Source organism: Pantherophis guttatus, chromosome 4 (genome assembly GCF_059756535.1).
Source record: "Pantherophis guttatus breed Tessera chromosome 4, ASM5975653v1, whole genome shotgun sequence".
NCBI classification, from domain to species: domain Eukaryota; kingdom Metazoa; phylum Chordata; class Lepidosauria; order Squamata; family Colubridae; genus Pantherophis; species Pantherophis guttatus.
In genome coordinates this window covers 5688181-5703082 of record NC_142066.1, presented here as the reverse complement: position 1 = coordinate 5703082, position 14902 = coordinate 5688181, and the positions used below count along the sequence as shown (strand labels likewise).

At 46.0% G+C, this 14902-nt stretch overlaps 1 protein-coding gene across 1 annotated transcript; it reads left to right on the top strand.

Annotated features, from left to right (window-relative positions):
• The first annotated feature begins 834 nt into the window (after nucleotides 1–834).
• Nucleotides 835–13989, top strand: LOC117658199 (mitochondrial inner membrane protein OXA1L). The gene is made up of 10 exons (XM_034406314.3): nucleotides 835–964; nucleotides 3261–3398; nucleotides 4796–4985; nucleotides 7912–8055; nucleotides 8628–8713; nucleotides 8796–8960; nucleotides 9877–9981; nucleotides 12634–12796; nucleotides 12892–12972; nucleotides 13751–13989. Exons 1-10 carry the CDS (start codon nucleotides 905–907, stop codon nucleotides 13828–13830), a joined length of 1212 nt encoding a protein of 403 aa, XP_034262205.3. The 5' UTR covers nucleotides 835–904; the 3' UTR covers nucleotides 13831–13989.
• The last annotated feature ends 913 nt before the right edge of the window (nucleotides 13990–14902 follow it).

Genomic DNA, 14902 nt, shown 5'->3' with positions numbered 1-14902 from the left:
ACAACAATTTTGTAGTATCCTTCCCCCTGGAGTGGGGAGGGAATGGGGATTTTGCAACATCCTTCCCGCAGGAGTGGGGAGGGAGGGAATGGGGATTTTGCAGTATCCTTCCCCCAGGAGTGGGGAGGGAATGGGGATTTTGCAGTATCCTTCCCCCAGGAGTGGAGTCGGAATCGGGATTTTGCAGTATCCTTCCCCTCCAACGCCCACCAAGCCACACCACGCCCACCAAGCCACGCCCACAGAACTGATACTAAAACAATTTGGATTTCACCACTGTCTCAAATGGTTTTAAATGGCCACGTTGGGGAGCTGCTGTTGATCCTGCCTGTTTAATGGAGTTACACTCCTTAAATTAATTCATTAACATCCTAATTTAGCACTAATAACAAGGAAGTAACGCGTACAAGAGCGCCCCACAGTGGCCACGTGTGGTAGAATGAAACCAAACGAGTTTATCAGCTGGGCTTGGGAGGGATTGCCCTAACCTATTTATGGAGGCATCGTTTGCCCGCGACAAATATGGCCGCGCTTCCTCTTCCGTTTTGCGACCGCAACAAAATGTGGTTTCACTCCGCCAAAAAGGCTCGACGTGCCCGTGACAAATATGACCACGGTGGATGACGTCTCCTGAACCTTTACCCTTTTCCCAGACGGCGTTTCATTTTTATTTTTAGTTTCGGCTCCTCGACTTTGATTCCTTAAGAAGGAACTCGCGAGAAAAAGAGTCCTAGAGATCGCCTCTCCTGTAGGGCAGAGGAGAGGCGGGCAAAACCACGTACCCGTAGCCAAGATGGCCGCGGCGGCTTCGGAAGGAGCGTCGCGGGCCGGAAAGGGACGCGACGCTCCTTGTGACGTCACGAGGCGGCCGGTTCCTCCGCGGAGCCCAAGCCAAAAGGAGACCATGGCGGCTTTCGGGGCGCTGCGGCGAGCGTGGATCTCGGCGGGGGGGATTCACGCACAGGTGGGTAGGCCCGGGCCCTGTGACGTCACGCGCCCCTCGCGTTGATGGGAGATGTAGTCCACCGGGCCCGCCTCAGGCCTGCGCTGCTCGTCCTTGCAGGCGAAGCGCCCGGTTTGACCCAGGACTGAGTTGACTGTCGGTCTCCTCGGGTGTCGGACGGGGAGTCCCAAGGACGAGAGAGGCTCCGCTGGCCTCCTCCTCCTCCGCCTCCCCTCAGGGCCTGAACTTAGGCCCAAACTAGGGCTGAGGGGATCATCTCAGCCTGTTTCCCTCCTGTTTGTTGCTCTTGTATTACCTGCAAGGTTGAACCCTGAAGGTTGAAAGCAGGGAAATGGCCTGCTTGAAGTTCATCCTGTTTTGCAACGAGGAGGTCCTTGGAGGGGGGGCTCCCTGAGCTGGGCTGTTTTCCTTGCAGACGTTTCATGACCACACTAGGTAGCATCATCAGTGCTTGAAAGGAGGGAGGGATGTGAGGAAGAGAAAGGAGGACATTTCATGACCACACTAGGTAACATCATCAGTGCTAGAAGGGAATATGCGTTTGCAGAGAAGAAGAGGAGGATTGTGGGGTCCTTGGGGGGGCTCCCTGAGCTGGGTTGTTTTCCTTGCAGACGTTTCATGACCAGACTAGGTTACATCATCAGTGCTGGAAGGGAGTGGGATTTGCAGAGAAGAGGAGGAGGAGGATTATGGGATCTTTGGGGCTTTCTGAGTTTGGCTAGTTTCATGCAGACGTTTCGTGACCAGACTAAGTAACATCATCAGTGCTCGAAGGGAATGGCATTTGCAGAGGAGGAGGAGGATTGTGGGGTCCTTGTGGGCTCCCTGAGCTGGGTTGTTTCCTTGCAGATGTTTTCCAATCGGATCTCCTGCTTTGAGCAGGGGGCTGGACTAGAAGACCTCCAAGGTCCCCTCCAACTCATTCATTCATTCTAAACCTTCAAGGTCTCCCTCCCGCTCTATTCTAATGATTCTGACTAGGTAACATCATCAGTGCTAGAAAGGAGGGATGTGACGAAGAGAAGGAGGACGTTTCATGACCAGACTAGATAACACCGTCTGTGCTATAGAAGGGAATGGCATTTGCAGAGAAGAGGAGGAAGAGGATTGTGGGATCTTTAGGGGCTCTCTGAGCTGGGTTGTTTTCCTTGCAGACGTTTCATGGACACACTAGGTAACACCATCAGTGCTAGAAGGGAATATGCATTTGCAGAGAAGTAGAGGAGGAGGATTGTGGGGCTCCTTGGGAGCTCCCTGACCTGGATTGTTTCCCTCCAGACGTTTTCCAAATGGTATAGGATCTACTGCTTTGAGCAGGGGACTGGACTAGAAGACCTCCAAGATCCCTTCCAGCTCATTCATTCATTCTAAACCTCCAAGGTTTGTTCTAATGATTCCCTCCAGGTAACATCATTAGTGCTGGAAAAGAGGGAGGGATGTGTCGAGGAGGAGGAGGGTGTGTCTTTAGTAAATTCCAAAGAAGAATTTTGGCTAACGGATATAGAGGTCAAACCGGAAATTTTTCTTATTGGGAATTATAGAAAGAAAATATAAGAAAGATACAAAGTATTTATTACTGCATATACTCACAGCGGCACGAATAGCCTTCGCTCAAAAATGGAAAGAGAAAGAGATTCCAACTGAAGAGGAAATATTACTGAAAATCTTGAACTGCGCAGAAATGGACAGACTCGCTTTGGAACTCAAGGATAAAAGCGAAACGAAGTACTACAAAATCTGGGAACAATTTTATGATTGGATAGATAACAAGAGGGTAGCCAAGAGAAATGTATAGTGTTAGAACAAAAATATAGATGTTATAGATAAATGTATGTTTAAGAGATAAATAAATATACAGAAATAAGGGAAAAATTATTAATATCATATATTATGTTTAAATAGTGAACAAAGCTTAAGAACTACATGTTTATACGAGTACTAATATTATTGTAAAGTGACGGAAGATGTTTGGAACCAGTGATGTCATATCTATGTCCAATGTTTTTTTAATTTTGTATTGTTAATTAAAAAAAACTTTTTTAAAATTGAAAAGAGACAGAGAGGAGGAGGATATTTCATGACCAGAGTAGGTAACATCATCAGTGCCAGAAGGGAGTGGGGTTTGCAGAGAGAAGGAACATTGCAAATCCATGAACAGCCTGGAAAACAGCCCCACATCCCGAGCGTGAGGCTGTTTTGCAACTTTATCCTTGCGCTTTGGCTGTTTTCCGAATGAACCGAATGGCTTTGTTGGCATTGCGATTCCCGGTTTATTAATTTGCCACTTCCTTTGCAGGTTCATAGAACGACGGTTCCCCTGAGGTGGTCGCAGGCGAAAACTTTTGTCCCTCAGCTGAAGGGACACAGTTTTCCTCTCCCTCCTTGGAGACTCGCAGTCCGGTGTCAGAGCACGGCAGCTGTGGCAGGCATCCAGGTACGGTTGAAAAGGAAACTCATTTCTCATAAACATATTTAAGTATAGTCTCTTATCCATCATTGATCATTAATCATTCATCTTCTCCTTTAACTTTCATTTTTATTTGTTCGGGGCTGCTCTTTTACCATTTCCTCTTTGTTTTACCACAACCTTTCCTCTTCTTCCCTCCTCTTCCTTCTTCTGTCCCTTTCTACTTTCTTCATTCCTCCTCTCCTCCCATTCTACTTCCCCTCCCCTTCCCCTGCTCCTCTCTTCTTCCTCCCTTTCTATCCCTCTCTCCTACTCTTCTTTCCCCTCCCTTTTCTTTCTCACCTTCTTCCTCTCTTCTATCTCTCTCTCTCTCCTTTCCTCTCTTCTCCCCTCCTTTCCTCTCTCCTTTCCCACTCCTTTGTTGTATCCATTTTCAATTTAATCTAGAATGGTATTCGAGCAGCCCTGATTTTCTATTTACATATATCTTCATTTCAAATTCTTTTTTGTTTAATAATTACATCTGTTTTATCATTCATGTATGCTTTTATAGTAACTCTTTTTCTCTTCCCCCTTTTCCATTTGCCTAGGCGTCAGCTGAGTTTCTATTCTTTTTATTGTCTTTTCTCTTATTTATCTTTTCCCTATTGTTCTGCCCCAGCTACGGACCCCAAAGAACGTAGCACACACAAAATCTATACAAAACTTATTTTACTCAAATAACTCAGTCTTTTTCAACCAAAGGCTGTGTCAGCGTCCCAGCACTGACATATATTAATAAACTGTCTTAACAGCCTACAAGAGTTCTAAGATAAGGTAATCACAGTATTACTAGAGTTGGCAGAAAGCTCAGAAGCAATTTTGCAGAGAATCCAGACGTGAAGGAGAGTGAACTAAAGTTGTTCCCTACAGCTTGCTGCAATTGGTGTTCCTCCTTAAATAGGCTAAGGGAGTGGCCAATTAGCCCCAAGCCTTACTCTCGAGGAGACCTCCTCCTGAGGAGCCATTCCAGCCTTTTGGCAACTCTGTGCGCCCGTGCATCGAGAAGAGTCTCCTCCTCTTCTTCCTCTTCACTTATAAGCCCTGGCTGAATCCCTGCCTCTGGCACATCTTCTCCAGCCTCCTCACTGTCCGACTTGAGCACCAGCTGCACAGGCTGCTGGCACAGCACCACACCAGCCTCCTCGTTGTCGGAATCAGCTACTAACTGCACAGGCCACTGACAGGCCACAACACCTATCCTCTTCCTCTCTCTATCTTTATTCATATTTCTTTTCTAACCAATCATAAAAACTTCCCCATCTCTTGAAATACATCGATTCCTCTTTATCTCCTGAGAAGGAAACTTCATCCAGACTTTGGGATTTGGGGAAGAGTAACGTTTTGTACGCGGGACTCGTTTAACTGTCATTTGTGCCTTTCAGGTTGCTCAAGGTGTATCCACCCCACCTCTGGAGGAACTCCTCCCTTTAGAGGAGCTCAGTCAAGTTTTGCAGGAGCCGACTTTGGCTGAACTGGGTCTGGAAAGCTACACGCCAGTGGGCTTTATCCTGAAGTTTTTGGAATCGTTCCACTTGGACTTGGGGCTGCCTTGGTGGGGCGCCATTGTGGCAGGTAAAGAAGATTGATGGGATGGTGAAGCAGATGGGAACAGAAAAGGCATTGTTACACAAGCAGGGGTGTCAAACTCAAGGCCCATGGCCAGATGTGACCCACGAGGTATTTGGATCTGGCACACGGCCCTCCTGAGCTCTGTTTTCACTGGCAGACAATTGCAGGAGGCTTGTTGTGGCCCGCCAGACTCGGACAATGAGGAGGTTGGGGAGGAACTTGGGCCAGTGCTGGAGTCTGGGGAAGGCTCTGATGGATGCTCTGCGTCGGACACAGAGATAAAGCCAGGGCCGTCCGACATTTCCCAGCCACCGGAGAAACAGTTGCCTTTGGAGGCAGAGATGAGTGAGGAGGAAGAACAGCTGAGGCCTGTTCCAGACACACGTGGTATGTGCAGAGCAGTTAGGAGAGGAGAGCAACAGAGGACAAGGAGTCGACTCGGGAAGCAAAGCACACGTGGATGCTGAATGGCCCCTCCCTGGCTGGGGAATAAATAGAAGGAAAGGGGAGTGGTGGTTGTAGGAGACAACCATTCGTATTGCTGAAGATTTTGCTCATTGTGTTTTGTGCTACAAAGACTCCTTGCCAGAACTTAATTTGCACCCTTGCGGCTGGGAACTCATGGTCTGGCAATTATCTGAAAGAACTGATAAGGTCTGTTACTGCTGTTAACGCTTTGAAGGATTATTGCCTGGACTTTTCGGTGTGTGGATGCCATTAATTCACAGGAGATAAAGAGGGATTTTTTCGGGACAAGAGTTTCTGCTAAGGCTGGGACAGAACAAGGCTTTCGCAGCCGGAAAATGGAGCTCGGGAGCCTGTTTTCGCTGGCAGGACACTTGGGCTGCCACAGGCGCCCCTGACATGAGTGACATCAAGCAGGCCACACCCATTCTGGCCACACCCACCCCACCCTCAATGAAATCAAGTTTGACACCCCTGGTATCCTCAATTGACCACCGCAATGGAGCCCAAAATTTGTCGCTAAGCGAAACAGTTGAGTGAATTTTGCCCCATTTTTACGACCTTTCCTACCACGGTGGTTAAGGGAGTCACCGCAGTTGTTACCATATTTTTCGGATTATAAGTCACACCAGACTATAAGACACATCTAAATTTAGAAGAAGAAAAAAAATATTTTCGGCCTCCGCATGCCCTATTTTCAGGCTTTTTTTAGGGCCTTTTTTTTTTTTACCCTTTTTTACCCTTTTCCAGCCTTCTTTGGGGGGGGGCATTTTCAAGGCTGTTTCAGCCCATTTTTCCTTTTAAAAAGGGCCACAAAAAGCCTTGAAAATGGGCTGAAAAAAAACTTGAAAATGGACTTTAAAAAGCCTCAAAAAAAGTCCTGAAAACAGGGCAAAAAAAGCCTTGAAAACAGGCCAAAAAAAGCCTCGAAAACAGGTAAAAAAAAAAAAGCCTGAAAAAGGCCAAAAAAAGACCCCAAAACAGGGCTTGCGAAGGCCAACAAACAGCCAGCAGGTGGTTTTTCGGCAATATTCAGTCTATAAGACACACAGACATTTTAACCCACTTTTGGGAGACAAAGAAGTGCATCTTATAGTCCGAAAAATACGGTAATTTAATAATACGGTTGCTAAGTGAAATCTGACTTTCCCATTGACTTCGCTCGTCAGAAGGTCGCCAAAGGGAATCACGTGAACCCGGGACGCTGCGACCGTCATATATGCGAGTCAGTCTGAATTTTGATCACGTGGCCTTGCAACATCATAAACGTGGAAAAAAACAAGTCGATCTTTCTCAGTGCTGTTGTAACTTCAAACAGTCACTAGAGGAACTGTCGTAAGTCGAGGACTACGCGTGAACACTATCGGTGGACAAGGAATTATGCATCGCGATTGGGAAGCGAAGAGCAGTTCAGTCATTGGCAAATCCAGTTTTAAAGGCCAGATAGGGAGGGGAGGAAAAAGTGCTTTTCATCCTGCAGGAACCAGAAGAAAATATTCTGGGCAGACTTAAGATAAAAACCATGGTTTAAAAATTGCAGTTCGTGTCTCGGATCACTCCTTGTGTAAGGCGACGTGTTGAGGAACCCAAGCCAAAATTGGTAGACAGAATTGCTGTCAGGGTACTGTAAACATTTACCATAATTTTCGGAGTATAAGATGCACTTTTTACCCCCCTAAAAGAGGGTGGAAATGTCGGTACATCTTATAGGCCGAATACGGCCATTTTTGGTCTCCCAAAACCCCACCTTGCGGGTCCTAAAAACAGGCCCATTTTTCGCAAAAATGGGATGCACAGAGGGTTTGGGCGGCCTGCAGAGTGCTCCTGGGGCCTGGGGAGGGCAAACACCGGACGTGCGGAGACCAAAAACATTTTTTTTCCTTGTTTTCCTCTTTGAAATCTTGGTGCGTCTTATACTCCGGTGCATCTTATAGTCCGAATTATACGATATTTCGTTCTCAGGTGTCCAAAGTCAGCAGAGTAGAATCTTAAATTTTAAAAAAAAAAACTTTAAAAAATATTTTTGGGGGGGGGGAATGACCTGTGTTCTTGTGGGTTATCGCAGCCTCCTCTGTCCAGCTATGGGAGGGGTCAGCAACCTGCAGTTCTGGAGCCGCATGTGGATCTTTCATCCCTCTGGTTTGGCTCCCTGTCGCTGGTCGGCTCCACAATTGATAGGGCTTTTGGTTAGGGCAGGTAGGGCAGGAAAAAGGATGCCGTGCTAGGAGGAGACACTATGGTGGGGGAATTGGACTTCCTCTCGGCTCCAGAATTGAATGGGGGGCTTCCGGTTAGGTCCTTTGTGGCTCTTTGAGTATTTAAGGTTGCCGATGAGCTATGGAATTAAGACTTTCTGCATCTCTGAGATAAACTCTTTGAGGGACTGAACTTCTGTGTGGCTACCAGCAAGCTTGTAGTTGTCCTGCAGAATAATGCACCTCTTCTCTCTCTGCCCAATTTCCAGGGACGGTATTTATACGCTGTCTGGTTTTCCCGCTCATTGTAAAGAGCCAGCGAGACGCGATCAAATTAAACAACCAAGTGCCCCAAATTAATGCGTTAACTGCTAGAATCAGCGAAGCGAAGAAGACAGGCAACAGACTACAGTGTAAGTTTAAAATGGGATCAAACCTGAGTGGGACTAATAAAAGCTTTGGGATTAAACAAAGACTGCAACAGCAGCTGTTAAGGTAACGTCAGGCTGAAGGATGACGAAGTGGATGGAAAGGTAATCCTCCATAAATACTACCAGCCTCTAAAATGCACCGCCATGGTTGAGGGAGATAGGAATTGTAGTCCACGATCTGGAGGACACGAAGCGTTCGTAAGCAATGCTGGTCAGACAGGTCCAGTTGTATCTTAGCATCACATTTCCTGTGTCAGGATAATGATTTAAGAGCTGACCAGCTGCTACGATGATACCATGCTAGGAATGAGTCAGCAAGGTTTTTGGGCTGATATCACTTTAAGAGCCTGTAATAAGAAGAGGCCCTGTTGGGGCTTATCTCTCTTGTGCTGTAATTGCTGTTTGTTTGAAATCTGACTAAAGTACGTGTATGTATACTTTGTAGATAAAACCACTATTTAAATGCAAACCTGTTTACTGTATTTGCTCCTGGGTTATCTCACATAGTCACACTCTGCGCACTCTAACCCTAACCCTGTCTCTTTTCCTCTCAGTTTCGCAGGCCATCATGGATCTGGAGAACTTCCAGAAAACCCATAATATTAACCCCCTACGGGGATTAATCACGCCTTTTGTCCAGGTCAGCTTTTATGACATGCTTGGAATTGGTTTTCATGTGCACGGCTTCCCGGCTTGACCTCTTCTTTCCTTCTCGGTCTCAGGCTCCCATTTTCATCTCCTTCTTCTTCGCCCTGCGCAAAATGGCGGAGTGTCCTGTACCCAGCATGCAGACGGGGGGACTATGGTGGTTCACGGATCTCACTGCCCCGGATCCTTACTACATACTACCCGTGATGGCATCTGTCACCATGTGGATTGTTACGGAGGTAAGACTTGGTTATGGTGCTAGGTCAGAAATCGGGATGCTGGGAATTCTAGTTCCACCGTAAGCATGAAAGCTGGCTGGGTGACTTTGGGCCAATCTCCAGGCGATGGGGAGTTCTAGTCCAACCTTATGCAGGAAAAATGACTGGGTGACTTTGCACCAATCACCAGGCAACGGAATTCTAGATTTGGGCAATTTGAAAGCAAAGTCTGGTTATCCAGAGATTTTGCTGCTGCTTAGCTATTACTTAAGAGTTCATCCACATCTCTTCCTCTACCTGTCACGATTTTGGTGGGCATGAGAAAGTGTTAGAGTTTGTAGCTATCCAGCCAGCACACAAGCAAATAATTCAGCAGGATTCATTTATAGAAGAAACTTCTTTATATACAATAATATAAAACATGATGCATATATAGAATACCCATGCAGCTCTTGCAACGGGGTAGAGAGTAGTAGCAAGGACAAGAACAAGAAGCCAGAAGATAGAACAATCATGCAAGGACAAATGAACTCTTATATACACAGAACAGTTAAGCTAAACCACACCTGGGCTCCGAGCTGTCTCACATGGCTCACAACAAATCCTGTGTCTCAGTCACTAAACAGTTCCCATTGGCTGACTTGTTGTTATGGCTATTCCAGTTCATAATTTCTTATACACTGACAGAAAGTACTGTTGGGGTGGACCATATAAAAATTTAGCCAGATCTTGGCTAGGGATTGAGTGACTCTCCTTTTATCTGAAGCCTGGCTCTAACTGGATCTTTGGCCCGCTTGTTTCCCGGCAGGCTAATTTAAATGTCAAAATCATCCTGGTGATGGAGAATGAGGACTGGGGACATATACATGAAACACGAAGAATTGAAAATTGAGCAATGGCCACTCGATAACACCGATCTATTTTGTTTCTTCGTCAGATTGGATTGCAAACAGGACCTCCAAACCCACACCTGGACCTAATGAAAAAGGTTTTCCGAGTGATGCCAGTGGTCTTCCTTCCTTTCATAATTTCCTTTCCAACGGTAAGAGGGCATTTCAGCTGCGTTCTGCGGGAAAGCCGGTAGATTTTTATTTATTAACTACCCTGTTTCCCCCAAAATAAGACATCCCCTGATAATAAGCCCAATCAGGCTTTTGAGCGCATGGCAATAAGGCCAAGCACTTATTTCAGGGTTCAAAAAAAATGTAAGACAGGGTCTTATTTTCGGGAAAACATGGTAGCTGATAATCCGGCGTTGCCCGGGTATTTATTTATCCCAATCCTGCCTTTGAGGTCATTATTTGCATTAACAGGCGCCTCCCCCGACAACTTGCCCTCTTGGCTTGAGGCTGAGGGCCTAGGGTGGTGTTATTTTTCTTTAAGAACCAATCCCCCTTACCAAAGGGAGCCCCCTTGTGGAGTATTGTGAAGCTGTTACCATGGCAACTGCACTGTGCTGTACAGTAGAAGCCATTTTAAGGCACAATAGGCTATATCTTAACAGAACTTGAATCCAAAATGCAGACTATCACTGTCAAAAGTACTATGATTTGACACTATAGATATAATTCATTCCTTTTCATTTCAGCAGCCCAGGCATTCCAGTTATGCTGGAACACACACAGACACCCCAAGAGGCATTAGGGGTATCTTACCCCCACAGTATTTTTTCCCAGAGAATAAGTCATCTGTGTACCAGGTTATGCTGGAACATACACACACACAGCCATTTATATTTATAAATGTGATGGTGAACCTATGGCATGCGTGCCCAAAGTGGCACGTGGAAGCATGTTGCCTGGCATGTGCGGCGTTGCCCGTTCCTCTTCTGGGTTTCTGGCATGCATGTGCGCATGATGATCAGCTGGCCTTCGTGCATGCGGCAGTGCCGGAAGAGCTGGTCTTCCATTTTTCTGGCATGAGCATGTGTGCTGGCCAGCTGATCATCATGCGCACCAGTAACTGGAAGACTATCTGGCCGGCAGCATTCGCGCACCGGAAACCGGAAGTTCATTTTCTGGTACTTGCATGCCCCCTGGGGGCACACCTCACATGGCAGAAGTGTAGCATGTGCAGATCTTGGAGTATGCATTACTGCCCCCTGCCCCCTCCAGCAGCCGAATCAGAAGAGGCAGTGGCAGCATCAAGGCAACCTGAGAGCTCCGAGGGGGAAGAGGGAATGGAGCTGGCAGAGAGAGAGAGACCAGAGGCAGAGCCCCCAGATGGGGAGTCTACAGCCTCCAGGTTTGGAAGTGGCTGATGAGGAAGAGGAGGAACAGCTGGGTCCAGTGCCTGACGCACGGATGCACAGAAAACAGAAGAAAGAAGAGCAGTGGAAATCTGTGGGACAATCCTTGGGACAGAATCCCCACCCTAGCTCTGGGGATAAAAGGCAGGGGGCGGAGATGAATAGGTGTGGCAGACAACTATTCATCTCCATGCCGGACAGATTTATTAGTCTGCGTTGAGAGATATTTTTTTTTGCCAGGGCTGCTGGCGCTCCTAATAAAGGAATCATTGGTTTAAATACAGAGGGTTTGTCGTGTTTGTGGAGCTGGGTCAGAACACCCTGCCTACTGCATTTTGTACCAACTGAAATGTCTGGATACTTTTTCAAGGGTAGCCCCATGTAAGGTGCATTACAGTAGTCCATTCAGGAGGTGACTACTGCAGGAATGACTGAAAGTTAATCTCCTGACCCAAGAAAGTTGGCACACAATTGGCACATGGCACATAGCACAAATTTGGGCAGAGGCCCTGCTGGCCATAACTGCCACCTACTCTTCAAGCAGGAATCATGACTCCAGATCACACACACACACACACCCCGCAACTTGGGCACTAGGTATGCTTGGGGCAGCACCACCCCCATCCCAACACAAAGATGGTAAATCCTCAGATACAGAAGGCCTTAAAATCTAAAGCCACTCAACTCAGCTAAAGCCCATTGTTCCACCACAACCTTCAGGCACTAAGAAAGGACATCAATTTAGTTCATCGGGGCAGAGATTTAGAGCTGGTTATTACCATTTAAGTGTCTAGTCCATATAAGGAAGGACTGCATCCCCTCTGTCATTTCTGTGTTTCAGTGGTGCAGGGAGAGGTCATCTAATTTCAGTAGTAAAGAATATTTTTTTGGACTGTAAGACGCACCAGACTATAAGACGCACCTAAATTTACAGAGGAAAACAAGAAAAAAATAGGTTTTGGCCTCCGGATTTTCGCCCTCCCAGGCCCCCAGAAGCAATGCTCTGCACAGCCTATTTTCACCAAAAATGTATCTGTTTTTGGCCTGCAGAGTGCTTCTCGGGGCCAGGGAGGACGAAAACGTGACGTGCAAAGCACTTCGGAGCCCAAAAACAGGCCCATTTTTGGCAAAAATGGGCTGTGTGGAGCACTGCAAAGTGCTTCTAGGGGCCGGAGAAGATGAAAACATAATGCAGAGGGCTTGGGAAGCCAAAAATGTACTTGGTCTATAAGACACACCTAAATTTTCACCCTCTTTTAAGGGTGCGTCTTACACTCCGAAAAATACGGTACTTAGTGTTGAATTGTTGGGATTCTTGGTGCGAGCTTGATTTCCTTCAGACATTTCTATACCAGGCTAGATAACATCATCAGTGCCTGAAGGAGTGAAGCAAACCTAGAACCCAGCAGATCACCTGATGTCCCATGCTCTCTTTATCTCATGCAGGCTATCTTTACCTACTGGCTGACATCCAATTTATTCTCCATTATGCAAATATTACTCTTTCGTTTACCTGCCGCTCGTGCTTTTTTTCGCATCCCTGAGAGTCTGAAACACAATCCTAAGAGCTTACCGCCCCAGGAAGATTTCCTGAAGAGCATCAAGGAAGGTGAGTTTGAGAGGAAACGGCTGAAGGCAGGAATGGGTTGGCTATATTCGTGTGGTCATGCAAGGTTAGCTGCCTCTTGCTTTAATCTCTCCCAGGATGGCAGAACGTCCAGATGGCTCATCAGTTAGACGAAAGACAGAAATACTTCAAAAAACAACTGGATTCAACACATAAAGGCAAGTCTCTTTCGCTTTTGTTTGCTGCCGTCCACGATCACGAATGCTTGCATTTTGCGTTTCAGAAAGAGGTGGTCTGATCCTCCAGATGTTGCTGAACTACGTGTTCCAAAAGCTGCTGTCATCGCCAGTCCTGGTATAGGATGCTGGGAGATGTAGTTCAAAGTATTTCGGTTAAATAAATCCAGTAAGAAAAGTTTGCCCCTTAAACAAGATGGGGAGGAAAGTTACAGAACCAGGCAGTCAAAACAGCAGGAATCTATTACCTCTACTGGGCAAGACTACAGTTTTATACTAAAAAAATTAAACAGCACTAAAGGAATTTAGGACAGTTGTGCCAATAGAAATAATATGTCTATTTCTATCAGCACAACTGTCCTGTTCTAAATTCCCTTATAACACCTTTGTAGAACAGGTGTCTCATCAACCTGTCATAAGCTGACTTTGTAGAAACACCGCTTATGGGGGGCCAAAAGCCCTAATAAACAGGTATATACAAAAGAATGAAGGCTAGTGCTATAAGTGCATTGTAAGCCACCCTGAGTCTTCGGAGAAGGGCGGCATATAAATTGAACAAACAAACAAATAAATCTGAATTGCTCCAGCATAGTCTGGAGGTAGCATGTCCCTAAATCCCAGATGCAAAAGTAGATTATGAAAAGTCTACCTACAGCCTTTTAAAGCATCTGGTTTGTAAATGTGAGTTTCAGACTGTACAAGAACTTGCTTTGGAAAAAAAACCCACAAGTTTTATTCTTGTGCTTCCTTTCATTCACAGGGTCAATCCACCAAACCTTCTCACAGACAACCACACAGCATCCGAGCAAGCCATCACCACAAAAGAGAGGATTAGGGTGAATGCTACCAAGCTGTATTCAAGGCAAAACATGTTCTCCCGTCTCCCTTATCCTTTTGCCCTAGTTTAAACTATTGATTTTGTTCTCCATTTGCTCTGAGAGCATATGTGTAAATGTGTCTGTAAATTTATTACATAAAATTATGCTTTGAATTAACAAATGCTTTCAAATTTTGCAAAAAGAAAAGGTTGGCGTATCAAGAGAGTGAGATTAGAAAAGCATGTATCATACAGGTCACCATTAACACACCCTTAAAAAGATGTTCACATAATTATATCCAGTTTATTTTGTCCACCCTGTGGCTGATCAGATGATTGGTCTACCACAACAAGAAATCCCACGTTGGCATCATTAGTGGATTTAGGGCTATTTGTTTATTCCATAAGTGCATAAAGGTAAAGGTTCCCCTCGCACATATGTGCTAGCCGTTCCCAACTCTAGAAGACGGTGCTCATCTCCATTTCAAAGCCGAAGAGCCAGCGCTGTCCATGGTCATGTCATCTCCGTGGTCATGTGGCCACCATGACTAAACGCCAAAGGCGCACGGAACGCTGTTACCTTCCCACCAAAGGTGGTTCCTATTTTTCTACTTCCATTTTTTATGTGCAAGCTGGGACAAGTAACAGCTCACCCTGTTACGCAGCACTAGGGATTCGAACCGTTGAACTGCCGACCTTTCGATCGACAAGCTCAGCGTCTTAGTCACTGAGCCACCGCGTCCCTTTCCGTAAATGCATATGGCTGCCCATTTGAGCAAAGCAAGAAACAGAAAATACAGATAAAACAGTAAAACAAACAAAGCTGGCACACAAAAATAATCAATTTCTCAAGTAATGCAATAAATAACAGACTGAGCTTCAATTACTATTCTGTCTTTATGGCTAATGGAAAAGTCAGGTTTTAAAGGCCTTACAAAAAGCCAACAAAAGGAAAAGCCATCCTGACTGACTGAGCAGGGCAGATACTAGGACTGAAAAGACACATTTTCTATCTAAGTTCTCTAAATGACACTGTTTCGCACAAGGGTTCTGGAGCATGTCCACTTTACCAGACAGGTGTCTCCAAAGGCACAC

What these genes read in the sequence shown, in the direction of transcription:
- LOC117658199 (XM_034406314.3), top strand. Translation starts at nt 905, where the DNA reads ATGGCGGCTTTCGGGGCGCTGCGGCGAGCGTGGATCTCGGCGGGGGGG. An exon ending in GACAGGCAACAGACTACAGT is followed by an intron (nt 8,056 to 8,627) that starts GTAAGTTTAAAA and finishes TTTTCCTCTCAG; the next exon opens with TTTCGCAGGCCATCATGGAT. An exon ending in CCTGAAGAGCATCAAGGAAG is followed by an intron (nt 12,797 to 12,891) that starts GTGAGTTTGAGA and finishes AATCTCTCCCAG; the next exon opens with GATGGCAGAACGTCCAGATG.